Source organism: Equus quagga, chromosome 3 (genome assembly GCF_021613505.1).
Source record: "Equus quagga isolate Etosha38 chromosome 3, UCLA_HA_Equagga_1.0, whole genome shotgun sequence".
In the NCBI taxonomy this organism is placed as follows: domain Eukaryota; kingdom Metazoa; phylum Chordata; class Mammalia; order Perissodactyla; family Equidae; genus Equus; species Equus quagga.
This window is the reverse complement of record NC_060269.1, coordinates 86,451,411-86,467,980: the sequence shown is the minus strand read 5'-3', so window position 1 is coordinate 86,467,980 and position 16,570 is coordinate 86,451,411. Positions and strand designations below refer to the sequence as shown.

The 16,570-nt window shown below is 41.9% G+C and overlaps 1 protein-coding gene and 1 pseudogene across 1 annotated transcript in view; one reads left to right on the top strand and one right to left on the bottom strand.

Moving 5' to 3' along the window:
• HSD17B11 (hydroxysteroid 17-beta dehydrogenase 11) overlaps positions 1–16,570 on the bottom strand; it is a 39,261-nt gene that overhangs the window by 10,580 nt on the left and 12,111 nt on the right. Inside the window, exons 2-5 of the mRNA XM_046656648.1 lie at positions 16,425–16,532; positions 10,650–10,781; positions 9,318–9,424; positions 1,356–1,493 (exon numbers count right to left, since the gene is read on the bottom strand). Coding sequence (XP_046512604.1) covers positions 1,356–1,493; positions 9,318–9,424; positions 10,650–10,781; positions 16,425–16,532 — 485 coding nt within the window. The remainder of the gene's footprint in view (positions 1–1,355; positions 1,494–9,317; positions 9,425–10,649; positions 10,782–16,424; positions 16,533–16,570) is intronic.
• Positions 13,313–16,418, top strand: LOC124237206 (calicin-like; annotated as a pseudogene).

The window sequence follows — 16,570 nt, the reverse complement described above, 5'->3', positions numbered from 1 at the left end:
CTCACCTCTTCCTTCGACACCTCCTGTCAATTTTAGTGAACTCTTTTTTTTTTTTTTAAGATTTTATTTTTCCTTTTTTGCTCCAAAGCCCCGAGGTACATAGTTGTGTATTTTTAGTTATAGGTCCTTCTAGTTGTGGCATGTGGGACACCACCTCAGCACGGCTTGAGGAGCGGTGCCATGTCCGCGCCCAGGATTCAAACTGGCGAAACCCTGGGCCACCAAAGCAGAGTGTGTGAACTCAACCACTCGGCCACGGGGCCGGCCCCTAGTGAACTCTTTTTAAAAAAAATGAATTAATTTATTTTTATCGAGATATGTTTGCCATATCACATTGTGTAGGTTTAAGGTGTACAATGTGTTGATTTGACACATTTATATATTGCAATATGATTCCCACCGTAGCATTGGCTAACGTCTCTATCACATCGAATGATTATTTCTTTTTTGTAGTGGGAACAATTAAAATCTAGCTTCTGAGCAGCTTTGAAGTTTATAATACAGTATTGTTGCCTATAATCCTAACGCTGAGGGAAGTAAGCAGCTTAGTTACTGCTTCCAGAACCATAGGTGCCATATATGCGAGTTATACGAAATTCAGACATTTAATCTGCACTTAGAGAGAAGTCTAGAAGGACGCTCATCAAAATGTTAAGAGTAGTTTCCACTGGACAGAGAGGTTTAAGGAAATTTAAAAAGAAACTTTCTTATTTGTATTATTCTACATGTTGGAATTAAAACAAAGTATGCATCATATTTACAAAGACGTTAAAGCTATTCCCAAAGACAGGAAACATGAAAAATTAACCTCAGAGCTGATCCTTTGTAATTTTCTTTGTTAACCAAGGAAAGACTCTGGTCTGATACTCATTTTGGAGGATAATGACTAGATCACTGAAGGAATGTGTTTTTCACACTGTGGTCCTGGGTTATCTCTATCAGAATGACCTACGATGCTTGTTAACCATACAGAGATCCAGGCCCCCTTCTCCACCACTACCCTATCCCAACCAAACCCAATAAATCAACACCTCTGGGAGTGGGGCCCTCCGTGGTTCCCAAGCACGCCTGGTGAAATCCATGTGTATGGAAGTCTGAGAACCACTGCTTAGGGGAAGAAAGAAGGGAGGATTTGCAAGTTCACCTGTATCATTCATATTTATATCTATATACAATTCTCTCCCTCTCTATCTCTCCACCCGTTTTCCCACAATCTATAGAAGCCGAGACTGAGATGAGCTAAGGGCATCAAATATCAGGTATTTCAAGGCTTAAAATACTTAGGAAAACCCACACAATAGCTGATATTCATAGCAATCGCCAATCCTTTTGTCTTCATTTCTGTCTCTGCTTACCTGGTACTCGGGTTTTTGATGAAGCCAGTGTTTATGAAATTAGGGCAGAGACACGTTGTTTTGACTCCGGTTCTTTTTAAGGCAGCCAGTTCTTCAGTCAAACCTCTATGAAATCCAACAGCAGCAAACTTGCTCGAACTGCGAATAAACAGAGGTCACCAAATAATTCAAGAAAGCTGCTGCATCTATTGACTTCAGACGTCTGTTTTCCTTAGTTAAACGTGGTCCTCTGCCCAGCGGCGTGGGCAGCGCCTGAATCTCAGGGCCCAGTCCAGACCTACTGTCACCGACTAACTGCCCCGAGGAACTCAAGGGTGGGTTCGGAAGCATTTAACTGTTTAAGAGACGCAATCAGCAACCACCCTGAACCAGACCAAGCCCCACCCACCAGAGCAACACGACACACACATGCTTGCGCCTTGTTACTGTAACCTACAGTGTATGTGGAAGCAAGTTTTCCAACTGAGCCTGCGCAAGTGGATGCCCACCTCTGCCTTTTGAATATTCATCCTCCATCCGAAATAAAAGGTCCCTGTTTCCCTTTGTTCAGCGACACCAGGATTTTGGAAACGATCCCTCATGGTCTCCTATTTGCTGCAAATATATCCTACTTTGTGTGACAACTACTTGTGGAGAGTCTGGAGGCCATCTCCCTTTGGTTTCGGTAACTACTGAATCAGAATCTGCATTTTAGCCCATCCTCAGGTAACTCTATAGGCATACTGAAGCCTAAAAAGCACAGACATAGAACGTTTACTGCATCCCAGCATCATTCATCAGTGAGAATTGAGTAGGTTTAAATGTTTTGTTAGGAAAATTGTTAAGGTGTTTGTTTTCGTTGTTGCCGTTTCCACAAAATTTAATGTCACTATAGGCTGTTCATTATTTACTATATGTTCATGGAATTTATCGGAAAATTCTCCTGAATAAGTCCTAGTCTTCCTTTAAGTCTCAGCTTGACTTCCTCCAAGAGGCCTTTCCTGAACCCTAGTTTAAATCATTCCTCCATTATATAGTAATCTTCAGTTTTCCAAAATAGCATGCCCCGGATTTGTAATTAAATATTCATGTGGGTGAATTTTTTAATGTCTGTCCCCCATACCTTTCACTTAAGCTCCATGACTGTTTTGGCCTCCAGTGAAGCCCCAGAGCCTAGCCCAGTGTTTGCTGTGTAATACGTGCACAATAAATATTTGTCAAATGAATGAATCAAAATGCAAAGCAATTCTTATTGTCATAACTCCTTCATTCAGAAGGAGAAGGGAAATTAATCATACGTCTACATGGACATTACTTCCCCAGTTAGCTTTTTAAAAAAACTGCTTTATTGAGGGGCCGGCTGGATGGTGCAGTGGTTAAGTTTGCACTTTCTGCTTCTCAGTGGCCCGGGGTTCACCGGTTTGGATCCCAGGTGCGGCCATGGCACTGCTTGGCACACCATGCTGTGGTAGGCGTCCCACATATAAAGTAGAGGAAGATGGGCATGGATGTTAGCTCAGGGCCAGTCTTCCTCAGCAAAAAGAGGAGGTTTGGCAGTAGTTAGCTCAGGGCTAATCTTCCTCAAAAAAAAAGAACTGCTTTATTGAGATATAAATTCACACATCATATAATTCACCCATTTAAAGTGTACAATTCAATGGTTTTTGGAATATTACATTATTAATTTTTAAAAATTGTGCAAAAATATTTATAACAAAATTTGCCATTTTAACCGTTTTTTTTTCCTTTTTCTCCCCAAAGCCCCCCGGTACACAGTTGTATATTCTTCGTTGTGGGTCCTTCTAGTTGTGGCATGTGGGACTCTGCCCAGCATGGTTTGATGAGCAGTGCCATGTCCGCGCCCAGGATTTGAACCAACGAAACACTGGGCCGCCTGCAGTGGAGCACGCGAACTTAACCACTCGGCCACGGGGCCAGCCCCTTAACCATTTTTAAGTGTACAATTCAGTGGCATTAATTATCAGATTCTTTTTCTATAAGTCTGAATGGATTAGCAATTATACAAAGCAGCTGTAAGTTCTTGCCAATTAACCTGTGCTTTGGAAAATAAAAGGCTGAGGAAATTTTTCTTTCACCTATTTTTTTTTAAAGCTTAGACATATATTGAAGTCTTAAAAGAAACATTGCTAGATTCAATTGTATAAAATGTAAATCTTCTGGGGCCGGCCGGTGGCACAGCGGTTAGGTGCGCAGGTTCCACTTTGGCAGCCCGGGGTTTGCCAGTTCAGCTCCTGGGTGCGGACAAGGCACCGCTTGCTAAACCATGCTGTGGCAGGCGTCCCACATATAAAGTAGAGGAAGATGGGCATGGATGTTAGCTCAGGGCCAGTCTTCCTCAGCAAAAAGAGGAGGATTGGCAGCAGATGTTAGCTCAGGGCTAGTCTTCCTCAAAAAAAACCACAAAACTTCTGTACATTGAAAAACAACACAAACAAAAATAATCCTATCTAAAATTGATTACTATATGCCAGAGACTGTCCTCAGTTATTCAGATGCATTATTTAATTTAATCCTTACAACAATTCTATGGAATAAATACCGTTATGATCCCGATTTACCAAAAATGAAATGGAGGCCACAGAGGGTTATAAAACTGGCCCAAAGACACAGAACAAAGTGGTAGCATCAGGCTTTAAAGCTGGGCGACAAACCAGGCCTCTCAATGATATAGTCGAAACTTTATTAATTAGCTCCCGACCAAGCTAAGAGACAAAGCATTTGCAACATATAAGACAAGGATAACCGTTAGTATATGACAACTTTTATAAATGAATAAGACGATACTCTAATGGATAAATGGCTAAGGAACATTAACAGAAAATTTATAAAATAAAAACACCAATAGATATATGCATATAAAATGTTTTCTATCAAAAGTAATGAACATAAGGGGCTGGCCCCGTGGCCGAGTGGTTAAGTTCGCGCGCTCCGCTGCAGGCTGCCCAGTGTTTCGTTGGTTCGAATCCTGGGCGCGGACATGGCACTGCTCATCAGACCACGCTGAGGCAGCGTCCCACATGCCACAACTAGAAGGACCCACAACGAAGAATACACAACTATGTACCGGGGGGCTTTGGGGAGAAAAAGGAAAAAATAAAAATCTTTAAAAAAAAAAAAAAAAGTAATGAACATAAATGTAAAGTAAAACAAGATAGCATTTTTGCCTAGCAGTAATGGTAAGGATATGAGGAAACTTTTGTTTGAGTTGTTTTTCAACGTACAGAATATTTTCATTTCATATAATTGAACTAGCAATCTTTTCTTTCTAAGCCTTCAATACATGTCTAAGCTTGAAAAAAAAAGTGAGAGAGAACTTTCCATAGCTTTCTATTTTCCAAAGCACAGGTTAATTGGCAGCCTTTTCTGGAAGGCAATTTGGCAAAAGGTATCAAATTCATTAAAAATATGTCATGCTCTTAGATCTAGTAATTTCTCCTTTAAGCATTTATACCAAGAAAAAAGTTGACCATGTTTATAAAGATTTATATTCAAAGACAGTCCCTGGGGTCTATAGTTCCTGAGGGCAAACAGCTAGAAACAATTCTAAATCTCTGCAGTGGGCGGCTATTGTTTTTGCCCATTGGTGTTCACATTCCCTTGTTCCAGAAGCATCACTGACTTTGTCAGGTAACGCCCCCCTCTCCTCTCCAGACAGTGGCTGGATCCAAGTTGGTCTAGTTAGAGTGAACTCTAGAACTGGAACGTTTAAAGGCATTACTGGGAAGCCATGCCTTTTCCTCCACCTGCTGGACGTGGAGTTCAAAGGCTATTCCAGAACTGCTGGTGGCCATCTACCAACAGAGGAGGACGGTCTGCCTGAGACTTGAATTAGAGCCCCAAACTTCCTCTCTTGGTCTGGGGCAGTCTAAGTTTTGCATTCCTTGCAACTGGGAGCGTCCTGACAAATAAATTACCCAACAATAATGGATAAATTGAATAAATAGTGGCACATATGTACAGGGGCATACCATGCAGGAATTGAAAGCGATATTGCACATATATATTTATTAACATGCCAAACATCATTGTAAATTAAAAAAGGGCAAGATTATGTACGTAGATTTTTTTCAATGCATGACTATATATCTGCATTTAAAATGTCCTAAAAAATTACAATATGCTCACCTTAGTTATTTCTGCTTGGTGAGAGTATCAGTAAATTTTCTCTTTTTCTTTAACTAAACTGTATTTTCTGATTTTTCTTATGTGAACCAAAAATGCAGCAATATATTAAAACTCAGAGTTAACGATCTTGAGTGTGTTAAAGAAATTTTACAGTTTTGAACTTTAGAGTGGATTTGTTTTTAGACATATATATGAAAGCTAAAAGTGAGTGGATTTTTTTCTGCACTTTGTAACATTACATCAAATTTCTTATTAATAAGTTGAGTTAATATTTCTTATTTCAAATTATTCTCTTAAATAACATTTCATTACAAGTTAATGATCATGACTCAATTTTGCCATGTCCTCCCATACTGGTAACTTTTAACACTCAGGAGCCAGAGCATACAAGATTAGTTCCACTGGGGCAGAGAATTCTGGAAGCTAAAATGAGAGGTGGGAACTTCCCATTTTGTGTAATATAGGGAAGTGGAATTGGAATGTAATACCAACAGGCACCCTCCTGCTACTGAACATTTGCAGGATTCCAGGTTCCATGCTAAGCGCCTAACATCATATCATTTAAACTTTACAGCACCCTGATGAGTTAGTTTGTTGCTATTATTAGCCTATTTTATGGATGAAGAAAATGAAGCTTAGAGAAGTTGAGTAATTTGCCACAGGTCATACAAAGTTAGTAAGTGATTGAATAAAGATTCATAACATCATTATTTATAATAATCCTACCTTGGAAATAACCCAAATGTTGATAAATAGTAGGATGGAAAAAGAAATTAATGTCTAGTCACTCGATGTAATACTATACAGGCATGAAAATGATTGAACTACAGCTACCAACAAAAACACGGAAAACTCTCACAAACACAGTGTGATTTCATGTATATAAAGATCAAAAAGAGGCAAAATTAATCTCTGGTGTTACACGTCAGTATAGGTGTTATCTTTGGGAAGGAAAGAGGGAAAGGTGGTTGGGAAGAATTCCAAAATGAGCTTCTGGGGTCTTGTTAATGTTCTGTTTTTTGACTGCATGATGGTTAAATAGATGTGCCCACTTTGTGGTAACCCTTTGAGCTGTATGCTTATAATTTCTGCATTTTTATAAATGTATGCTATACTTCAATTAAAAAGTTTATGTTTTAAGAAGCAGTGTCTCAGTTTAGTGGCCCAATTGTTAATAACAACAGCTGATAAAATTGCTTTCTGCTGGGAGAAGCCTTCAGTGTGTCTCTGTGAAAGTCCTACCATTGATGAGATGCTGAGCAAAAACCAGTGAACTGAACTGAAGCTAATTGTGGTCAATCAGGGTCACAGACTGCAGCAGCTCAGCCCAGTGAGAGCTGAGGATCCAAAGAGGAGGTGTGCAAGGGCAAGCAAACCACAGATCTGTCCCAAAGCTGGATGTGTACAAACCACTCGTGTGGTTACAACCCTGCCTATTAGCCCAAATGGCGCCTTTGTGTGAATCAGAGAAAGCCACTCCTCTTCTTAAGCTACTTTACTGCCATCTGCTGGAAAATCTCTTTAATCTCAAAGGTCCCGGACGTGAACACTGCACTCTAGAATTGTGTGGTGCCCAACCTGCATACCTGTGTGTGTCATTCCTGCTTTGATAATGCTCGATGAGAACCCTTCTGCTGAAAGCACCATCAGTAGACACTAGAATAAATTTGTTTCTCACACAAAGCATGCTCTCTCTTGGTTTTCACTGCTAACCACTCAGTGGACTGGAATCAAATCCGAATCCAAAGAGCTACAGTATTTACTATGGCAAGAGAAGGAGGAAGTGTCCTCTTTGCTTAACTCCATGCCTGGAGACTGAGACAGAATCTGGCAGGGAGTGGAGTGTCATGTAACAACCAGGGAGCACACCTGCAACTACCTTTCATCAAGGAAGTGGAATAATGGCAAACTGTATTAGCCCTTGACCACTAAGGGCTCACTGCCAAACTTAAACTGCCTCTGAGAGACAATATGCAGCCTGGACACCATAGGTCTGCTCTGTGACCATGTCAGCAGGTATTTCCTCTTTTTTCAGAAACTCCATCCAAGTCTATATTTAATGCATTTATTTTTTTTAAGGCTTCAGCGCATAGTTGCGTGTCCTGGTTGTTAGTTAAGGTCTCTACGTGCCGCCACAGTGTGACAACTGACAGGTGGGTGGTGAGGTTCCATGACTGGGAAACGACCCTGGGCTGTGGCGGCGGGAGCACTGAATCTTAACGACTAGGCCACCAGGGCTGGCTCTATATTTATTTTGAAAACTATTAGAAAACAAATAATAGTGTTCAGTAAGAAAGGAAAGAGATAGAGATGAACGAAAAGAACACACAAGTTAGCAAGAATATACACCACGCCATTTTAACTCGACCACACCTACAGATGGCTGTTCTTAGGTAACGGCAAGACGCGTGATTTTTATTTTCTTTTTTTGTTCATCCATGTCTTCTTTCTCTCTTTCTCTTTCTTACTGAACATATATTTATTTTCTAATAGTTTAAAAAATATATAAAGACTTGGATTGAGTTTCTAAAACAAAGATGAAATAACTGCTAAAGCAGGACAGAGCAGACCTGTGGTGTCCAGATTGCACACTGTCTCTCTCAGAGCCAGGTGAAGCTTGGCATGCGCCCCCCAGCCATCATGGACTAATACAATTTGGCATGTATTCCACTTCCTTGATGAAAGATAGCTGCAGGTGCTGCTGCCAGGCTCATATGCTCATATCTCATATGGAAACAAGCTACCCATCCATGCCTATGTCTATATATTTATACACAAATCTATAGCTATATATACAACTATATGTTGTTTCTAGAATTTATATGCTTAGTTCCAAAAAAGCACAATAGTAGAAAACAAATTTGAGCATTATTCATATGCATATTTATTTGCACAATCATAATTCAACATTTTAAGAGCTATTATTTGCTAAAATACAGAAATGACCAAGAACTGTGAGGGCGTGTGCAACCAGTAGGATTGCCTTGGCTGCAGTGGCCTCACTGATCCATTCTTTATAGCATACAGTGGAGCACACCATTACTGTGCCCTGCTTACCACAGTAAGTTCTTCAGGCATTACAGTGCCGTGGGTCCCATCCCCCCACTCCCCCAGGAAGATTAGCCCTGAGCTAACATCTGTTACCAATCTTCCTTGTTTTTTGCTTGAGGAAGATTAGCCCTGAGCTAACATCTGCTGCCAATCCTCCTCTTTTTGCTGAAGAAGACTGGCCTTGAGCTAACATCCGTGCTCATCTTCCTCTACTTTATATGTAGGACGCCTGCCATGGCATGGCTTGACAAGCGGTGCATCAGTCTGCACCTGGCATCTGAACCAGCAAACCCTGGGCCACCGAAGCAGAGCATTCGAACTTAACAGCTGTGCCACTAGGCTGGACGCTGATGTGGATTTTTAAATGGATAACTACTAAAATTTCTTTTACAACAATTCCATTGTTTGGATGATTTTAATGTTTAGAATTCCAGAATATACTATCTCAACATTATTTTGTTTCCACAAAATTATTTTATTAAAAATTATTAATATGGTACAAAAATATTGCTCTTGTCTCGTAATTCCTTGCTGCTACAAGGGATGCGAAATGCTTTAAGCAGTTGGCTTCTAACTGGATCATTTCCCTGCAGCCACCTCTAGAAAGGTCATCCTCGGAGGGCATCAATGATGACTAATTCTGCCGTACAAGAGACTTGGTGCAACTCTTTCTGCCTATCTCAGCAACTTCAAGTCTATCATCATTTAACGGGAGTTCTCATCAGGGTAAGAAATCACACATAAGTTAAACGTAGGAACCAACGAAGGAAACACATGTTTACATACCAATAAGCCAGTAAGAAGGGGACCACAATATGCCCGGCTGCTGAAGCCACAGTGACAATATGGCCATGATTGTTATTCATCATCGCTGGAAGAAATGCCTTTGCAGTCTAGAAATAGTTTTTATTAAAAAAGAAAAGACTGTTGTTATTTCTGATTTGCAAACCTATTGGAAATATTTCTAACCAAAGGTATATTTTGTTAACATTGCTCTTGGCATAAACGAAAAAACCGAAATTATTTGCCAAATGCAGTAACATAAGGCAAGTGGATAGGATGCCCAGATTAAAAAAACTAAGCAAAACAATGGATACTGTAAGCTCTGAAAATCATGCCATTTAAATTGTTAACTTCTCATGTCCCCAGATCCTCCACTTTTTGTCACTGATGTCTTTTATCATCTCATATATTGAGTAGGTATAATAATCTGAAGTTATGAAAAAGATTTACATTTAATGTGAAATTGTTAGAAAACAGTTTCTTTATGTCACCAAAATACTGAAGTGAACGGCAATCTTCCAGTAGTCACGGAATAATTCACGCAATAAATATTTATTGAACACCTACTATTTGCTGGGGATTCAGAAACAAATAAGACAATGCCCTACATTTTAACAGAGGTGGAAAGACAGGCAAACTTGTAAGCCAAAAAATATACAAAGATGGATGTCAATAACTTGGGAATAGTAACATAAAACAATACTGCATTTTCACCAACCTCAATATTCTTTTGAGATTACTCATTCCGAATTCACATCCAAGAAAACTATGAGGGACTCTTAGGAACTGGCGATTTGGGCAATACTTAAGACTATTCAAAAACTCTCATTATCTTGCCTTATATATTATTTGAGACTTTGAATGGTGAGGCTCGTAATAAAGTTTGCAATTTGGGGGCCAGAAAATAACACAAGGCTTGAGTCTCATGATAATCTAAAAGTCAACTGGGGTCACCTCGGATAGCATCACAGAAGATGACTCAGATGATCCCTAATCCCTTCTTTCATCTCTAAGTAGGCTCACACAGAGATTTGAGGATCTAGCTGAGAATTAAAACATACATAACACCTGAAGTTTATTATTATTATTAATTATTATTATTAACATTTTTTGAGAGAGGAGGAAGAATGATTGGTGAGATTTGGTTGTAGTACAAAAAAATGATCTCTGTGTAGAATGTTATTCCTGGTACCTGGAGAAAACTTTGTATGGATTTAGTATTGATCAATCCAAAACTTAGTATTGATTTGATATGTCCTTATGTCTGCTGAAAGCTCTACTTTAATCTTTGGGCTTTAGAAAAGGGAATGTTTTTGTAAAAGAAATCCTACTTACCCAGAAATGTGCAAGTGTATTAACTTCAAAAGTCTTTTCAATCTGAGGGTCTTGTGTAGCAAACAGATCTGATGTGTAGACGACACCAGCATTATTTACTAAAATACTAACATCTCCTACTTCCGCCTTCACCTTTAAAAACAAAATAAGAAAAATCTGTATTATTAAGAGGTATGAGAGTAGGTTTGCATGCAATGACTATTACAAAAGTATGTGTTTTTCTATTAGATATGGGGAAAAAGTAGTTACATAATCTATATGCCAACACACACAAAAAAACCTTTTAATTTTAGGTGCTTAATTTCAAAATAGGTCTGCTTGTAAGTCTACTGGCAGAAATTTTCTTTCGCAATTTAATCTCTGGACTTTGCTCTATTGATTACATCTCAAGAGGCATTTGGTTAACAAAAATATAACTGGTGACAAAAAAGCATCAGTATTTTTTAAATACTACTTTAAAAGGTAAGCAAGAAAAAAAAATTAATGGGCAAATGCAGGGACTATTATGGGGAACTATGTGAAACTGATTATACAATTCAACTGGCCATACCTTCTATTTCTTTATTTGTGTGATCACTTCATCTATTGCTCACCAACCTGTCTCCACCAAGTGACAGCAGACTTAGGGCCTAGTAACGCAAGAACCATCTCACTTGATATTTTTATGGTTCTTCGAGTAACTAGGCTTCTCAGTGGATGGACTTTAGAGTTACAGTGCATTTTGTTATACATTGTGTTCCAAATAAAAGCTAGCTTCTACTAATAGAGTTACCATTATGTAGATAGCGTTGCCTGCTGCCTGCGTTGGGGGACTGAGGGGGAGGTGGCAAATAGCCTATTAAAGCCCTTCATTGTTCTATGCAGTTTACACAACTTCGTTATTGATCTCACTTAATTCGCCCAGCAATTCTATGAGGTAGCAACTCTTAATATGCTCATTTTAAAGATGAGAAACATGAAACATAGAATGGCTGTCTCTTGCCTAAGGTCACAAGGCTTCAATATGAAAGATCACCTGGAGCTGGGACTCTCCCAGATTCTCTGGTCAGAGCCCAAGACAGACCTCAAACCTCAACGAGAAAGCACGCCAGGGCAGGGTCCAGCAACAGCTCAGCAGGACGCCAGTGTGCCACCGCTGGAGGCTCATCAGCCAGAACTGAATTTCATCAGGTTCTATTTAGATTATTAACGTCAAGCTAAGTTATCTGGCCCTTGATGAACTCTATTTGTAACTATATCCACATGTCTAGTACAACATGAAAACTGTTGTTCAGAATAATGCCCCTAAGTTATTGAGAAAAACAGGGCATCTTATATGGCTGAATTGATAAAGTTGCCGTAATGTTGCCAAATTAATGTGACTCAAAATATAAATTACTGTTTTATATTGACCCTTCCTTCAACCTTGAGCTCCCCGTCATCACCTATTGTCTCTCCAGGGTGTAAATGTCTGCTTTGCACATTTCTTAATAACGAAAGCAATCCGAGAGTTTAATTGCTTAGGTGCATAAAATTGTCCTGATACCAAAATAGCCATATCAAAATAGCTACTTCAAAATGTCTGATAATCATGTGTTATTGCATGTACTCTGTTTAAGCATATAGTTTACCTTAGAACAACGTCAGTAAAAACACTGTGGTTGAAATACGTGGGGTAAGTCCAAATAATAAAATTATCTTTGCCAGAAAAGCCTCTTCCCGGATGAGTCTGGAGATGAAAGTTTTCCTTCTAGGTAACTAAGGATGCTGGGCTAGTAAATTCCATTAACAATGGTTAATAACAAAATTATACAGACAATATTGGTGTTTCTATTATAGTACTAATAACTAATTCTTAGAAAGTGACTTCTGAGTGCCTGATGCTGTTCTAAGAACTGAACATGACTAACTCAACCCTCATAACAACCCTATGAGGTAATACTGCGTTAACTCCCATTTTATAATTGAAAGTTAGGCACAGAGAGGTTATGTAACTTGCCCAAGGTGATATAGCTCGTATTAACCAGAGAGCGCTCATCTCTACGAAGGAGACTCATTGTCTCTTTAAGTAAAGTTAAGTAAAATACTTACTGCTAAATGCAGATGTTTCTCACCTATAGGCCTTGCTCTTACTGTAACTGCCTTCAGGAAAGCCATTTCCCACCAGTGGCCTTGGTAAATTCTACCCTTTCTTTTGACTTAGCTCAAGTCTCATCAATAATAAAGAGGCATCAGTTTGAAACAGAAGATTACAATCTAAAAATAGAAGCTAAAAATGTCCCCAAATCTAAAATTTCCTAAGCAAGTCTGGTTGAACCGGAATCCTTACACCAGACTGAATCAGAATGTCCAGGAGAGAGGGCCAGGACTGTGTATTTTAAAGAATTTGCCCAGCTAAGTCTAAGAACCTTCCTGCTATTACAGTATTTAGGTAACAAGTACATGCATGAATGCCTTCAGAGTGAAACCCCATTATATATAGCACATCTCATCTGTATATAGAAGAGGCAAATCATGCTTCATAGAAATAGATCTATCTACCATTAAAGCCTGATAGGGGCTGGCCTGCTGGCGCAGTGGTTAAGTGCACATGTTCCACTTCAGCGGCCCGGCGTTCGTTTGGATCCTGGGTGCAGACATGGCACTGCTCATCAAGCCATGCTGTGGTAGGCATCCCACGTATAATGTAGAGGAAGATTGGCACAGATGTTAGCTCAGGGCCAGTCTTCCTCAGCAAAAAGAGGAGGATTGGCGGCAGATGTTAGCTCAGGGCTAATCCTCCTTAAAAAAAAACATAAATAAATAGAGCCTGATAAACAGGTTTTCCTAACTTCCTAATTCAGTTCTTTCACTGGGCTTCAGAAAACTCTGCCAGTGATTCTGCAGTGTCATCCAAGGATTCACTTGCATCAGAATCAGATGGGCTGCCGCGGGGCGAAGCCTATCCAGTGCCTGCCAGGCCAGAGTCCAGTCTCAGCTGGAGCAGTTGCCAGCGGCCCTGCCAGGAGTGGAAGTGCTGCCCCGCGCACCCCCAGCCCCAGTGGTCATCTCCCAGGCCGGCCCTGCCGAGCTCCGCCCCGACGCTGCCTGGGCTCCCCGCTGCCGCCCCTGCCCCAGCCCACGCAGGGTTGGGGGACCCTGTGGCCAAGCACCAGGAGCAGCCTGCCCTTATCCCTCCTTAACCACTCCCTGCCCAACTGGCTCTGACATTCCAGAAGCAGCCTTGAACTGACATTTGAAGGTCCCAGGTGGCAGCTGCAACCCATCTCTGAGCTGCCTCCTGAGCCCTGGGCCCTGGGCACTAGGTCCCCGTAGGCTATCTGGCCTTGGCAGGTTGGAGACGTCAGAGGGGAGAAAGGTCCTGAGCGTCTGAGAAAGGCCTCAGGAGGGTCTGCATTGTGATGACCTCGTCCACTCTATGACATCATCCTCTCTCCCACCCTCTACTCCTCCCCAATCAACTGCTCTGCAAACAACCATCAGTCTGAATTCCAGTGGCCTAAGAAAGTATTTTCTCCACTAGCTGCTGCTGATCTGTCTCAGCTAGCAAGAAGTACCATGAAACGGGACTTCACCGAGAAAAGCTACGACAGCTTCATGCTGCAGAAACTGAACGAACAGAGGTGATGCAGAGAGTACTGGGACACGGCCCTGACTGTGGACCACCATATCCTCTTTGCACATCACAATGTGCTGGCTGCTGTCTCTCCAGTAGCGAAGGGACTCATCTCTAGTGGTGATGTGAAGACCACCGGTGAGCTCTTTATCACCGTTGACCCCAACTACCTGAGTCTGGCCACGGTGGACCAGCTCCTGGACTACTTCTGTGGTGGCAAGGTGGTGATCTTAGAGCAGAATGCAGAGGAGCTCCTTCGTGAGGCCCAGTATTTCAACACAACACACCTTAGAATCCACTGCAATGACTTCCTCATTAAGTCCATTAACCCTGTCAACTGCTGGCGCTACCTCATCTTGGCTGAGACGTTTGCGCTCAAAGAGTTATTGGACTTGGCCTGCTCTGGCATTTGTGACAACCTCCACCACTGGGCCAATCCTAAGGGCTTCATGCAGCCTGATGACTTCATGTGCTGTCCACCTGTCATCTTCGGCCACCTGCTTCAAAGATGAAAACCTTCATGTGCTCAACAAGGACCAGGCTCTCAGCGCACTCATAAATTGGGTATACTTCTGTAAGGATAAGCAGGAGAAGTATTTCATGAAGTTCTTCTATTATATCAATTTCAGTGCCATCTCCAACAAGACGCTGATGTTTGCCAGCAACAAGCTGAGGGGCATGGAGCACAACGCAGCCCACACAACCCTGATTGCGTCTTTGTGGAGTGAAAGCAGGAGAGGCCATCCAGCCTGCTGAGCTACCAGCAGAAAGGGGCCCTGCTTGATTCAGTGGTCATCCTAGGTGGCCAAAAGGCTCAAGGCAAGTTCAACGATGGAATGCTGGCCTATACCATCCCCAAGAACCTGTGGCTGAAGCTCTCAGAGATGCCCCATGAGGCAGCAGCACTTAGTGCTGCCTCTGCTGGTCACTACATCTACATCTCTGGTGGCACCACTCACCAGATTTCAGGGCTGATGACAGCTTGGTGGTATGACATGGGTGACAACTCCTGGAGCAAGTTGCCTGACCTGCCAATTGGGCTTGTCTTCCACACTATGGTGACTTACCGGGGGACAGTGTACTCAGTGGGTGGGAGCATTGCCCCAAGGCAGTATGTCTCCAATATCTACGGGTATGATGAGTGCAAGAAGGCCTGGTGCCTTCCTGGGAAGATGAGCAGCCCTATGGATGCCACAGCTGTGATTACCAAGAGGACCAGAACCTGTACATTGTCACCTGGCAGTGCTTGGTGAAGTGCTCCAGAGTATCACCTTCCCCATTAAATTCAACCACTGGCCCCTGCTCTCTTTTTAGAAAGACAACATCCTCTGCGTGCACAGCCATTGGCAGAAATCAACCTGCAGAAGATAAAGGCCAACAAGACAACCATCCCTCTGCCTCTCTTGCCCAACAACTGCCCTTTGGATGAGTCCCATGCTACATGCTCCCTTGGAGAGGGCAGGGTGTGGGGGTGTCACCACAGCCAGCGATGTCAGAAAAAGGACTCCACCTTCAATCCAAAGGCCTACTTGCTGGACCAAAAGACAGGCAAGTGGAAGACCCTGGCCACCCCACCGGAGGCACTGGACTGTCCCGCCTGCTGTCTAGTCAAGCTACCTTGCAGGATTCTTCAAAGGAATTAAATCACTTTTTAGTTGGGAGAATTAAAAAAAAAAGAAAAGAAACAGATGGGTGAGGTGTGGGTGCATAGGGTACAAACATGCAGATTCCTGGGACCAGCCCTCAACCTACTGAAGAAAAACCTCTACAGTGCTTATTTATTTATTTATTTTTGGTGAGGAAGATTCACCTTGAGCTAACATCCATGCCAATCTTCCTCTATTTTGTATGTGGGAGGCCTCCACAGCATGGCTGATGAGTGGAGTATGTCCACACCCAGGATTAGAACTCACGAACCCTGGCCGCTGAAGAGGAGTGCGTGGAACTTTGATCACTTGGCCACAGGGCCAGCCCCAACTGGGTGCTTATTTTTTAACCAGCTCCCTAAAAGATTCAAGAACACACTGAAGTCTGGGCCTCAGTTCTAGGTTCTCGTTCTGGGTCTGCCCCTAGCTGGCGATCACAAAACTTCTGTTGCTTTGTCTGCATCATGACTGGTCATGTCCAGAATCCCTCCCAGCTCTGACATAATATGATTCTAACCAAATGTAAGATCCCACCTTCTTCGCAGTGCTGTAAATATCTTCTCGGTTGCTGCAGTCCACCACGAAGGCATGCGCCCTTGCGCCCAGTCTCCTGCATTCAGCGGCTGTTTCTTCAATTCCATGCTAGGAAAAGCAACAAAGAGGGTGAGGAGAACAAAATA